This window comes from Heterodontus francisci, chromosome 20 (assembly GCF_036365525.1).
Source record: "Heterodontus francisci isolate sHetFra1 chromosome 20, sHetFra1.hap1, whole genome shotgun sequence".
NCBI lineage: Eukaryota > Metazoa > Chordata > Chondrichthyes > Heterodontiformes > Heterodontidae > Heterodontus > Heterodontus francisci.
In genome coordinates, this window is record NC_090390.1 from 54,421,353 (window position 1) to 54,435,810 (window position 14,458).

At 41.0% G+C, this 14,458-nt stretch overlaps 1 protein-coding gene across 3 annotated transcripts in view; it reads left to right on the forward strand.

Annotated features, from left to right (window-relative positions):
* Positions 1-1,003: 1,003 nt before the first annotated feature.
* Positions 1,004-14,458, forward strand: part of LOC137380643 (ornithine aminotransferase, mitochondrial-like) — a 36,854-nt gene continuing 23,399 nt past the window's right edge. Inside the window, exons 1-3 of one of the 3 annotated variants that reach the window (XM_068052807.1) lie at positions 1,004-1,071; positions 5,418-5,644; positions 7,339-7,563. In XM_068052807.1, coding sequence (XP_067908908.1) covers positions 5,443-5,644; positions 7,339-7,563 — 427 coding nt within the window. In that variant the 5' untranslated portion in view covers positions 1,004-1,071; positions 5,418-5,442. Of the gene's footprint in view, positions 1,072-1,138; positions 1,320-2,838; positions 2,873-5,417; positions 5,645-7,338; positions 7,564-14,458 lie in introns of those variants that run through there. The other 2 variants (XM_068052804.1, XM_068052806.1) reach the window with 2 other exon arrangements.

Genomic DNA, 14,458 nt, shown 5'->3' on the forward strand with positions numbered 1-14,458 from the left:
CCTTCTCAACTGGTTGTAACGCTAACAGTTTTTTCCCGATATATAATTTTTTTTAAATGGTAAGACTACAGCAATAAGTTCTATCTATGTGTGATTTGGTCTTCCAAATTTCCTTATGTCCTACAAAAGGAATGTTGTGTGCTAACCTTAATAATTCCCGGCGATATTTAGGTGGTACCACTATCTGTTCAACAACTGTCCAGTCTTTGTTGGCAGATCTGTGAGGCGGACTCTATTTCCTCCTCAAAACGCCATCTGCCATATAATAGCCTTCTGGAATTCCTTTCGCCTCAGCTTCTGTCAGAGCCGTCTGTGCCATTCGGTATATCTCTGGATCAGCTTGCTGTGCTGCAATAATAGACGATCTGTTAAACATCTTATTTGGATTATTTAAATCCCCAAATAAGGTTTCAGATACTTAGAGTCATAGAGTTGTACAGCATAGAAACAGGCCCTTCGGCCCACCGCGTCCATGCCAACCATAATGCCTATCTATATATAATCCCACCTGCCTGCATTAATTCCATATCCCTCTATGCCTTGCTCATTCAAGTACCTGTTCAGATGCCTCTGAAATGGAGGGGGGGGGGGGGGGGGGGGAGGGAGGGGGAAGGGAAGGGAAAGGTGGGGGGGGGAGAAGGGAAAGGTGGGGGGGGCTGAGAGGACTAGGTGGTGAGATTTGTTGAGTTGCTCTTGTCGAGAGCTGGCATGAACACAACAGGTGGAATAGTCTCCTTCTGTGCTCCCACTGGTCTATGATATAAATAGGTGGTGTGTTGTAAGTCAGTTTTGCAAATAAAAAATACGGCCACCTTATCCGAAATGTAACAAGCTGTTTCGACATTTTACCAAGGCTCAGGCTATCTCCTTTTTCCTAGATACAAGCCGTACCCGAACCGCCACCCACCACAGCATCTTCACTGACGGCGGCTAGTAACGCAGATCTTTCCGGTTGCGTGGCGCGCAGACCAGCCTCCGTCACGTGGGTCACACGCGCCTATTTAAACGGTCATCGGGAACACGCATGCGTTGGTTCCAGTGAGATTCGCACCTGCAGAAGGAGCGGTGAAGGTGAGGAGGAGCATGAGCACTCTTTCGGCTGATTCGGATAACCTGTTTTTTTTCTTCGGGTTGGGCCACATCGCATCGGCGCGGTTAATTGTAACTCGCTTGGAAATGCCGGATTTTGACACGATTTCTCGGCTGCCTGTTTCTCCCTTACTCCGTCTGCAGACAACGATGAATTAACTTGTTCACTCCTGGCCCCTGCGATGTGATTAATTATAAATGAAGGGAACGCTGGATGTCCCACCCCGCTGGTAATTGGTCGATTTGCCAATTTATAAGGGAGTAAAGTCATTTCTATCTGTTATGGCGATGAAAAGATAGCGCAGTGGTTAGCACTGCAGCCTCACAGCTCCAGGGACCCGGGTTCAATTCTGGGTACTGCCTGTGTGGAGTTTGCAAGTTCTCCCTGTGTCTGCGTGGGTTTTCTCCGGTGCTCCGGTTTCCTCCCTTAAGCAAGATTTGCATTTTGATAGGTAAATTGGCCATTATAAATTGTCACTAGTATAGGTAGGTGGTAGGGAAATATAGGAACAGGTGGGGATGTTTGGTAGGAATATGGGATTAGTGTAGGATTAGTATAAATGGGTGGCTGATGTTCGGCACAGACTCAGTGGGCCGAAGGGCCTGTTTCAGTGCTGTATCTCTAATCTAAAAAATAGCAGAGCAGTTAAATGTGTTTGAGTGTTCTGTATTGCCAGCCATTGAAGAAAGCTAGCGTGCAGGGAATAGTGAAGTCTGTGTTTGCAGTTTGCTTTAAGCCTGTTTGTGGACACTTGGATGATTTCAGTAGAGTTGTGGATGTATTTTGGTATACTTCAGCAGAAGTTAGGATGGCTATAAATCATGCAGCTCTGAGATATTAAGGCCTGGTCGAAAGCCCACTTAATGGTAGCAGGGGAGCTGTTTTATTTTGACTTTGGAGCATATTCAAACCAAAATGAATGTTGCTGCAGCTGAAATGCGGGTGTTAGTGGGAATGAATCTAGAAGAATCACTCGACACTCAGGTCTGCTCCAATGTTAAACAGTTTATTGAGTTACGCCAGCGGGGAGCAGGTCACTAGTCTGTCCAGATGCCTCTCCATTGAACAAAGGTTCCGATGAAGGGTCACTGACCCGAAACGTTAACTCTGCTTCTCTTTCCACAGATGCTGCCAGACCTGCTGAGTGGTTCCAGCATTTCTTGTTTTTATTTCAGATTTCCAGCATCTGCAGTATTTTGCTTTTATGTAAAGGAAAATCCACAACAGATATACTCAGCCCATCCTGGCTGGACATAATCCAATCATAATGGTTATTGATTACATACATTACACATATTACCAATTAGATTACTCATTAGGCATCAGGTGGCTATGTGATCAGCTCATAGCAAGCCCCCTGATCATCTTATGATGTTTCCCAGACCCCCTTATCAACTACCCTTGAGTCTTCACAATGAATCCTTTTACCTTTCTCAAGCTTGCATTCCTGATTGCTTCGTGCAGTCTGCAGTTACACAAAGCAACTGTCTTATACACTGATATGAGGGACCCTGCTTGGTCAGCCCAACTGTCTGTGTCTACTTACTCAAATAACATTTAAACAGTATGATATTTACTGCAGGTGCCTCTGCACTTGGGAATACCCTACAACATGGGTTTCAGGTTACAAGTTCCTCAATTGTGAGTTTGCAGGGAGCTGATTGGTCTGTACAGTATTTACCCCAAGCTGTTAAACTGTTAAAAATATTTTTTTAGAAAATGTGTACTATGCTTGGTTGCTTTGCAACTCCTGCTTGCCATTTGGGGAATGCTGGGGTCCAGGTGAAACATGGTTATGTTTACTGCAAGATCTCAGTTTAATGCAGTCTTTAAAAAAAATAATTGTCATTTTATAAATGGGCTGCTTATTTAAAGTGCTTTTTTGTCTTGTAAATGTTTGGTTTTAGAGGAAGATGGTAGCTTATATAAATATTCAAGATATTTTGGTTGCAGGATGATTTGTAGATTACTTGAAAGTTGGCATGCATCATGAAGTATTTTCTGTAATGTATTCCTTTTGATATCAAGGGTGTATTAAACCCACTGACCAATCAGCAACTCAGTTGCTGCAGTTGCCTCACGCCCTTCACAACACTGTGTTTGACAAGTAAAAACAAGAAATGCTGGAACCACTCAACAGGTCTGGCAGCATCTGTGGAAAGAGAAACAGAGTTAACATTTCGGGTCAGTGACCCTTCTTCGGAACTCAATGTTAGACAAGTGTTGGGTGGTTCTGCCAAAACCTATTTCTTAAGATTCACGGACATCAAAAGCAACTGTTTTTGCCAGAGACAATATTTAAATGCAGTGTGGTGTTTGATGGTGCTGTTAGTGATTTTAATTCTTGTGTTCAAGTGTTGTAATGAAGGATTATTATAAATACAGAAAGCAGGTCAGGTAGTATCTGTGGAGGGGGAAGTAGTTAACTATTCAGGTTGATGACCTTTCATCAGAAACTTACTTTTGCTAAATATATTTTCAGGAACATGGTTATGGTTTATTCCAGGCTCAGTAATTGTAGGCATGTCGTTCAGAGTTTTTGTTCCTGGGAGTTGAGTTACAAAAGGGCATTCATTGGTTGTAACTTGCCTTTCAATCTGGTCCTAGTGTTCAAGTTTCCATGAAAACGCTTGATGTTCTGATCTAATAACCCAGAATTTGTTCCAAAATGGTGAATATTTCTAGGTCACTTTGGGTATCGTTTGAAATGTAATTACAAAGTTTAGGATTAAGTTTATTTTATCATAGAAATCAAATTTTTGCTGTCTAATGTTTCTGTTAGGATGGGCTACAAAATAACGCTTGCTTTATATAGAGTAAGCAGTTTTTTCAGAAACTTGATTGTGGTCAGCAGGAGTGATGGTTTAAAACCTCATATCTAGGTGCATTTAGTAGCAAGAAAGGCACAAATGGTCTAGAAAATGCTGGAAATACTCAAATCAGCCAGCATCTGTGGAGAGAGAAAGAATTAACATTTCAGCTCGATTGACCTTTTGTCAGCACTCTGAAATGTACTCTCCCTGAGACGTTAACTCTGTTTATTTTCTTTCTCCACATATGCTGCTTGACCTGAGTATTTCCAGCATCTGCTTTATTTTGCTCTTGTATGTTACAACAGGAGTAAAACAAAAAAGTCACAAACTGGGAAATGGCACAGGATAGAGATATTTGTGGGGGTGGGTGGGTTAGGGGCAGTGAAAGTACAATGCCTTTCTGTTAATTACCTTTATAGCAGTTTAGTTTGTCTCTAAAATACAATATATTAAAGTGCAAATATTTGTACATTTGTGCTTGAGGAAAAACTTTCTCGCAGCGAGTTAAGGTCTGGAATGCGCTGCCTGAATGAAAAGAGAATGTGCAGGATTGGGGGAGAAGGCAGGGGAATAGAACAGAGGGCGTTGCTCTTTTAGAGAGCTGGTGCAGATTTGAAGGGCCAAATGGCCGCCTTCTGCACTGGAATGATTCTGTGATTGTGTTGATGGTATTTATTCATTGCTGGCTGTACAAGCCAATCCTCAGTTAACTAGAGCAATATTCCCTGCTTGTTGCATCACCTGGAAACATAATACGACGTCCTTCCAGACTATTGCCAGCTCCAAGCTTTCAGTGATGCTGAAGCAAGCATTAAAGTAGTCCGGCATAGTTTTATTACTATATTAACTCTGTATATGCAAAAATAAATTCACTTGCTCAGCCTTGCTTTCCTGTGTCAAGTTCCCTATTTTTGTTAAACATTAGAAGTGATCCTAAAAGTATACATATTTATGAACTTCCTTGCATGGCAAGGGTGCTGTTTGGAGAGCAATACAATTTGGTGATGGCTTCTTGACATCAGATGTAGTTGCATCATGGCTGTGTAGAGGAGGGTTAATATTTTGGCTTCCGTGGGATGTTAGGAAGGGATTGTTGAATTGGGCTAATCTTGTGCATTGGTCTGGGCTGTGTAGGAATTAGGCAAGTGACTGCCTCATACCTACTGAACCGGAGATGGAGTCTGTAAATTACTTTTAAATGCTGTTCATCTGTAATACCTTCTAGTTTTGGTCCTTGCACAGTTTTTTTCTAAGAAGTACTAAGTATTCAGATGCAGCCCAGAAGATTTAAGTTAACTCGTGTTCATGTTGCTGTTTATGGGATGTGATTTTATTTTCCAAATGGATAGTACCTGTGCACGTACTTCATTTGTCATTTAAAACTTATTTGAATGTTTCAGCATCGTAGCTGAAACATTGAAATGGAATATTAGCTGAGGCCAAGTTTCATTGTTTCATAAATTGCATAAAATTTAATACACAATTAATTAAACTCTATTCCTTCATTTGTGCAGCAAAGCTTGGAACGTATTTTTAAAAATGCTGTCCCGATTCTCGCATTCCATAAGTTCCAGTGCTTCGGTCTTGAAGCGAAGACTCAAGACAGTGGCTTACTCTGCCGCCACCGAAACATCATTAAAATCTGAGAAGTCACTTACTTCAGAAGAGGTTTTTGCACGTGAAGAAAAGTATGGTGCGCATAATTATAGTCCACTGCCTGTAGCATTGGCCAAAGGGGAAGGTAGGCACTTGAATGCTTGATCTTAAACTTAATTGCTGATTCTACAATCAACAATGCCCAAGCCAAACACAGCTACAGCATTGCTTGTGCTTTTAAGCCAAATACAATTGATATTTCATGTTGTATTCAAATTTATTGAATTAGAGTACAGGCCATTTTGATTCAAGGCTTGGTGATTGTACAGCTTGCCTTTGGATGTCTATATTAATCACTCTGGATGAGAGAAGTCATTCAGCTCCTCATCCATCCAGGTGAAGTCCCTCCTGTATTGGAGCACCAGTTAGATCTTAAATGGTTGCATGTTTTTGCTTTCTCTGCTCAACCTGATAGCCTATTCCATATATCCACTGTGCATGAAGTACTTTTTAAGATTAGTCTGAAATCTTCGTTGAACTGGTTTTGAACTTGTTCCCTTGGCCAACTCTTGCAGTTTAATTTAAAGTAATTTCCCGGATTTAACTTTTCTATATTGATAACTATGTTCTATATGTCATGGAGTCATAATGGCACAGAAGGAGGGCATTCGGCCCATTGCGTACATACCAGCTCTCTGCAGAGAAATCCAATCAATCCCATTCTCTGGCTGTATCCTCATAGCTCTGTAAATTATTTCTCTCCATTGCCTATTCAATTTTCCACTTTCACCACCCTCATAGGCACTGAGTTCCAGGTCATCACCACTCACTGTGTATAAAAAAAAACTTGTTCCTCACATCCCTCCCCTGCACTTCTTGCCCAAAACCTTAAATCTCTTTCCTGTGGTCCTTGCACCAACAGAAAATGGGAATACCTTTTCTTTGTCTACCCTATCTAAACCTGTCAGAATCCTGTACACCTCTATCAAATCTCCCCTCCAATCTCCTTTGCTCCAAGGAGAACAACTCCACTTTCTCCATCCTAACCTTGTAGCTAAAAATCACTCATCCGTGGATCTGTAAAATCACTTATTAGATTTATTCTTTTGAGAATCTTTCTTCATCTCTTGGACCTCTAAAACGAGAGATTTGCCCAGTGGTTTTTCTCTGCATCTCCCTTGTGCTTCAGAGACCTGAACTAGACAGAGTACATCAGTGTGACCTGGCCAGAGCAATATACATTTTTATTATGACTTCCTCTGATTTCTACCAAACTGCTTTGGCTGTATATGGTTCAATATTATATTGGCTTTGTTTGGACATCTTGAACATAGATCTAAAAGTATTAGTAGAATCTCTTGATTTCATTCCCAGCTATTTTCACACCATTGATGGTAACAGGTTACTGAGTTGGATGATCAGCCATGACCGTAATGAATGGCGGAGCAGGCTCGAAGGGCCGAATGACCGACTCCTGCTCCTATTTTCTATGTTTCTATGAATAAGTCACCCACTTCCTATATGCAACACCTGTCCACCTGAAGATTTGTGCCAATTTTCTGGTTACTCATTTTTTTTCAGTTCCCTGTTTTTTGTAATTTTTATGCTTCATCCTTCAATTTCCCTCTGAACTTGATATCATCTGCAAATTGAACCAGTTTTCATTGATGTGAAAGTGGTTGAGGGATTCATCTTGTCGTAGAATCACAATCTTGTAGCACAGGAGGAGACCATTTGGCCCATTATGCCTGTGCTGGTGAATTAGTTTTTCCAATTGACATAAAGTGGACTTCAAATATTTAACAAATGTCATAGCTTTGATCAAACTCACCTTTTCAGGAGTTTATGTCTGGGATGTTGAAGGCAGGCGGTACTTTGACTTCTTGAGTGCTTACAGTGCTGTAAATCAAGGCCATTGTCACCCAAAGATTATTGGAGCACTTAAATCTCAAGCTGATAAATTGACTCTCACTTCACGAGCTTTCTACAATAATGTACTGGGAGAGTATGAAGAATATGTGACGAAGCTGTTCAATTACAAGAAGTTGCTGCCAATGAATACAGGTGAGTAAACAACAGTGATTGTGAACATTCTGTATTTAAAATAATTGAAAAATCCACATTTTCATAGTTACAGAGCTTTTAATCGTTGTTTCTTATTGGTATGGTATCTATAAGGCACAAGCTCATTTTGTCCATTATCTCTGAAACAGAGCTATGAAAATTTCCACAAGAACCTGCATAGGGGTTACCTGTGGATAATTGCAAGGACATGCTTGTTCTCTGGCATCTCATTATGTATAAAATATTTGAGTTGAGTTATGCTATTTTATGATGCATCTGTTGGTGTTCTGCATGTATTTATAGATTTTAATTGCTCATGCTGTGCTAAATGTGATAAATTGTGTGTTTTTAAAATCAGATGAAAGATTTTAAGGACATTTTATTTGAGAAGCTCACAGTTCACCGCTATTCAATACCATTACTTGGTGCTCTGCAGAACACGACCTGAAATACTAATGGTCTTTGGAAATCAGCTCATCTAAGATCTGGCCCTCTACTTAAATTCTAACTGCTATATTTAAACAATTACCTGAAAAAAGTGGGGAGGTTACCTGCTAATCTTCTGGGGTTATGTACCCAAGAGCATCCCAGGTTCTCTTTGCCTTCAGTTTTTGATTTGGCTGATGCTGTGCATCTAGTCAGTTGTCTAACTAGGATGGCAAGTCAGGACATTGTGCAGAGAACGTTTGATTTAAATCTATCTTGCTGTTGCAACATTTGTCTGACCTGTTGTAAGGTAGGGAATGTTAAAAATGCAAAATTGTTCAAATATGCAGTTTTTAACTGGAGTATGGTTAAAATAAACTCAATGAAACAGTCGGTTCAGAATCCTTTTTTTAAATGTAAGTGTGTCATGCCCACTAATTCAGTTCACTCAAAGGGTTTGAGGTGTGACCTATTGTTTGTAAATTCATATTGATTACTGCTTTGGTCATCTGTTCTTCAGATGAGTAAAATATTTGATATTTCTCATCAACCTTTTATATTGGGTTTCTAATAGGTTTGTAATAGTTTTCTCCTTTTTAAAAATTATCACTGATTTTATGTTCACTACCCTCTAGTATTCAGAATTCTTGGTTTGTGTTTACGGAGCTTTTCATCCCATCTAGTCTAAGTTCCTTGTGTGCACTTGATTTGTGCATTTTAGAGAATATACTGAACTCCACTTTAGGGATCTGTAACAGAAGTAATGAGAATCAAAATTTAGTCCAGTCTAAGTTTGAACCCTCTATACAAACATATGAAAATGATGGGCCAACAGGTCTTTTCCTGTCCATCAAGCCTGCACATACCTATGATGCCTGGAGCATTACAACTACACCCTTCTTACACACCTTTTCTCTCTTTCTCCTCTTTCCCACCCCCCCCCCCCCCCCCCCCCCCCCCTGGGCAGACATGTAACTTCCTGTGAGGTGGGAAATAAAATATGGAAAATCCCCCTCTGATCCTCTCTTGTAATCAAAACCAGTCTAGGAGACCACTTTGAGCATGTGTATGTTAATTGTAAATTCACTTGCATTTGTATAAGATGTGATCTCTGCCCATCCAAGGGCCCAGTTCCCTCATAAAGGCTTGCAGAGATTCAGTAGGCAATGCATTCTGGAGGCTCACTACTCTTTGGGCAAAGAGGAAACATGTCACACTTGGCCTATTCCTTCTGTGTAGTTAAAATGTATGTCCTTTGGTCCTCTCCAATCTATCAAACAGAAATAATCTGTAGGCATGCAGCCTGCAGAGGTATTAGAGATGTATTTGCAAGGTGACCGAGGCTGGCAACTGAATATTCTGGAGTATTTGACTGTCTGGCAAACCCCCCACCTGCCAAGACTGAGGCACACGTTATTTCACCATATGAACATTAAAACTTAAAATTGCAAGCCCTGACTGGAGGGATATTTGCATTGTCCCAGACAATGTTCAAACAATGGCAAAGCAGCTGTCCATATAAAAGAGCAAGTCACATGACTGACCTGCTGGTCAACCTGGGAGTTGTTTTTAAATTTGAACTCCCAACAAAGGGATTTGAACAGACAAAGCTGTGTGCTCGTGGAGTAAAGATCTCTCCTGGAACTGAAGCAAGAATTATAGCCTCTCCTGTCTGCCTGCCTTCATCTCTTCCCATGGAACTGTATCTTGTGAAAACACATGAAACTCAGAGAAAGGTTTCCTACGTAAACAAGTTTTTAAGACAACGACTGGGCCCCAACGAAACGCAAGACCATATCTTCAATCAAGGACTACAGTGAGCTCGAGAAACAGTAACAAAGTATTGCCTCAAACTGTTCTACTTCTCTTTTCTGTCCCTATCTGCATGTTTATATTGTGTGTACATGCTAGCGTGGGTGCATCATATCAGTAGGCGTGAACCTTATTAGAGTTTAAGTTTAAGGTTTAATAAATTTCATCTTTCTGCTTTAAACCAAAGAAAGCCTGTTTGTGCTCATCTCTTTGTCTTATTATTGGAATTGAACAAGGATTCACAAATGGGAGCTCAAAACACTGTTTAAAATTAAACCCTGTTAGAATAAAACCAGGTAAAGATAGTAACAGACCCGTAGACATTGCTCACCTGGTTGTAACCTTGACGCTTCAGAAAGAAAGGAAAAGGAGGTGGTGTCGCTCTGTTAATAAAGGATTAGTACAGTAGTGAGAAATGATCTTGGCTCGGAACATCAAGATGTAGAATCTGTATGGGTGGAGATAAGAAATAGCAAAGGAAAGAAGTCACTGCTGGGAGTAGTTTATAGGCCCCCTAACAGCTACACTGTAGGACAGAGTATTAATGAAGAAATAAAGGTGGTTTGTAAGAAAGGGACTATAATGGTGGTTTAATCTTATTGCATGAATCAAATTGGCAAAGATAGCCTGGAGGACGAGTTCATAGTGTATTCGGTGCAGTTTTTAAGAACAATACCTTCAGGGAGCAGAGCTATTTTAGACTTGATACTTTGTGATGAGACAGGATTGATTAATGGCCTTAGAGTAAAGGCAAGAATGATCATATCATAGAATTTCGCATTCAATTTGAGGGTGAGAAATTTGGGTCTGAAACTAGTGTCTTACCCTTATAATTGCCTTAATTTATGTTTATGAAGACGACATTGGGAAAATAAGTTAAAAGGTAAGACGGTAGAGAAGTACAGGCAGACATTTAAGGAGATATTTCATACCTCTCAACAAATTTATTCCATTGAGAAAGAGACTCCACAAGAAGGATGCCCCACCCGTTGCTAGCCAAGGAAGTTAAAGGTGGTATCAAATTTGAATGAAAAGGTGAACAATGCTGCGAAGATTAATGGTATGCCAGGTGGTTGGTAAAAGTTTAGAAATCAGCCCAGGATGGCTTAAAAGGGAGAAATTGTTATGGGTAAACTAGCAAGAAATATTCAAGTAGAGCCTCTGCAAGAATATAAAAAGGAAGAGAGTAGCTAGAGTAAACATTGGTCTCTTAGAGGATGATACTGGGGAATTAATATTGGGAAACAAGGATATGGAATAGACTATGAACAAGTATTTTGTATCTGATTTCACATACAAAGCATCTCAAGAATAGTAGAAAATCACACGGCAAAGGGGAGGGAGGAACTTAAAACAATTGCTGTTACTGGAGAAAGTGAGTGGGATATTAATGGGACTAAAGGCTGACAAGTCCCCTGGACCCAGTGACCTACATCGTAAGGTCTTAAAAGAATTGGCTGCAGAGATAATGGATACTTTGCTTGTGATCTTCCAAAATTCCCTGGATTCTGGAAAGAATCCAGCAGATTGGAAAACTGCTAATGTAACACCTCTAATCAAAAGAGGAGGGAGACAGAAAGCAGAAAACTATAGGCCGATTAGCCCAACATCTGTGATTTGGAAAATGCTGGAATCCGTTATTAAGGAAATTGTAGCAGGATGTTATTTTCTAAATCGAGCAGAGTCAGCATAGCTTTCAGAAAGGGAAATAATGTTTGACAAATTTATTAGACTTCTTTGAGGATGTAACAAGCAGGGTGGATAAAGGGGAACCAGTAAATGTGTGGATTTCCAAAAGGCATTCGATAAAGTGCCACATAAAAGCTCGCTATGTAAGATAAGAGCTCATGGTGTTGGGGGTAGTATATTAGCAGGAAGAGAGAATTGGCTAACAGGAAACCAAGTCGGGATAAATGGAGAATTTTCAAGTTGGCAAACTAATTATTGGAATGCCACAGGGATCACTGGGGCCTTGTTATGGACAGGTAGGAAATGATAGGGGTGGTTTCCTTTTTCACCTCTCAACTGACTGCAGACTGTTTTTATTAGAGATGTATTTTAACCCTTGATCATTTTAATTGTCAATAAACAGACAAATTACAAGTTATCTTGTAGGTTTAAAGAAAGATAAATGTTTAACAATCCAAAAATCAGCAACATCATGTGCACACATGAGAAAAGATAGAAATGAAAAGATAGCAAGCATTTAGGTCTTTTTTTAAAGATTTCTTTGTGAAACCTGGTTTGTTTCCCGGGAGTAAAATTTAAATGGTGCAGGCCTGTTTTGTCTTCTGGCTCACTGGAGTCGAGCTTTGGAGAGTTTCCGGTGGACAGATGCTCTGCTGCAGACTTCTTTGGTTAACTCTCAGTTACAGGCCAATAGTGAAGGTCCTGTTTCAATATCTCAGATGTGGAGTTTTCAAAGGTCACCTTTACGTCTCTGCCTCAAGGTAGTTTTTAAAGATAGTATTCAGCAGAGTGGTCTTGGCTGCAATAATTCTCTCAGCTTCCTGGCTGCTGGCATTCTGCACAGAACTTTTTTTCTTTAAAAGAAGGAACTTTACTGGGTTGATTACTGTTGGGTGACCAAAAGTTGCTGTCCCCTGATTTCATACTGTTCTGACCAGGTGTGAAAGGGGTCTAGGGGGTTGCCTCTCAGCCTTTGCCTGGTTTGGCTGTAATAGGGTTTAACTTTTAAAACACTGTTTTAAGCTTCCACTCTGAACCCTTGTTCACCACTCTCTAATTGTAATGGCAAAGAAATCAACCCGACAGGTTTTCTTGGATTTAAACAAGAAAGGTGTAAGTTTATTAACCTTAAAACACTCTCTAATTCAGCTAAAACTCCTAGAAATACGTGACGCGACCACACTAGCATGCATATGCGATAAGCACACATGCAAATAGAGACAGCGGAGGAGAGAGGTTTAAAGTAATAGCTGGAGTTCAGTTACTAGCTTTTAGGTTTGATGTAAAGTCTTGGATTGCAGTTGTCTTGCAGTTCTCATTGGGGCTCATTGCACACTTTCAAACTTGTTTAGCTGCAGCAGTCTTTTTTCTTGAGGTTTGAGTGGCTTCAGTGGATCCCCTGGAACTTCGTGAGAGAGGGAGAGCAGTCTCTTCTCTCTCTGTTTTCAAATTGCAGTCTCTCTTCCAACTAGGGCGGCACAGTGGCGCAGTTAGCACCGCAGCCTCACCGCTCAAGGGACCCTGTTCGATTCTGGGTACTGCCTGTGCGGAGATTGCAAGTTCTCCCTGTGTCTGCGTGGGTTTTCGCCGGGTGCTCCGGTTTCCTCCCAGATCCAAAGACTTGCACGTGGTAGGTAAATTGGCTGTTGTAAATTGCCCCTAGTGTAGGGAGGTGATAGGGAATATAGGATTACTGTAGGGTTAGTATAAATGGGTGGTTGTTGGTCGGCACAGACTCGGTGGGCCGAAGGGCCTGTTTCGGTGCTGGATCTCTAAATAAAATATTCCATGAGCACAATTCAAAACTCCAAGTTGGCCAGCAGGTTAGTCATGTGACTAACCCCTTATTTGGAACAGCTCCTGCAGTCTGTGGATTTGAAAGCTCTCTGTGGGGGTTGTAGTGCTGTCTCTTACACAGACAGGATGTGGATCACGGTTGCCCAGACCAATCTTTAATTGAATCAGTGAGCAGTTGCCATTGGCTTTTTTTTTAAACTGTCTTTTAGAATGCAAAATGAGCTTTCATGTTTTCAGCCACAGCCCTTTTAAACCAAGCTAGTTTTTTCAGTCCAGTAACAGTTTAAAATTAATGTTCATATGAAATTAATGTCTCATTTTGGCAGGTGTGGTTTTCATGACAATACCATGTCTCTGAATGCGTGGCCATTGTTAGACAATGGTGTTTGAATGTTAGTCTTCTTGATAAAGTGGTGGTTGGCCATACCTATTATCCAGAGTGAGTCTAGAGCCTCCAGGTCTGCAAAGGTCATTTTTAGTCCAACTGGTTGAAAAAGGTGCCCATTAACATTGAATGGGGCCATTAGCACTTGTGGGGGAATCCTGAACTAGGGGGCATAGTTTAAGACTGAGATGAGGAATTTCTTCTCAGATGGTCAGTAATCTTTGTTCTTTGGGGAAGAGAATTCCAATGGAGACTGGGTCGTCGAATATATTCAAGGCTGAGCTAGACTGATTTTTGATCTACAGCAGAGTCGAGGGTTATGGGGGTCAGCAGGAAAGTGGAGTTAAGGCCCCAATCAGATCAGCTACGATCTTGTGTATTGTTGGAGCAGGCTCAAGGGGCTGAATGACCTACTCCCGTCTTATCTTGTGATCCAGCTGTTGACCAGGGGCTGCAAGAAATACAGAATCAGTTACAAACTGCGGATTGTTTGACCTGTAGTAACCTGGAGTTCAGACACTGGCCTGTGCTGGTAAAAACCTGTTTGAACTAATTACTTTGAGACAAGTCAAAGGATCGATCACCGGAAAAGGGCCTTATTTGGACACTGTGTGATACCGGGATGTTTGGGCCTGGGCCAATTAAGAGAAGATGTGAACGAGGTGAGCAGGCTTCAGCCGACCGGAAACACACCGCTCCGATTTGAAGAGATGAGCAACAGAATAAGAGAGCTTTTTGGGCATCGAGCCAGCGAAAACTCCGGAGATCAACCATCATGGAAGTGGA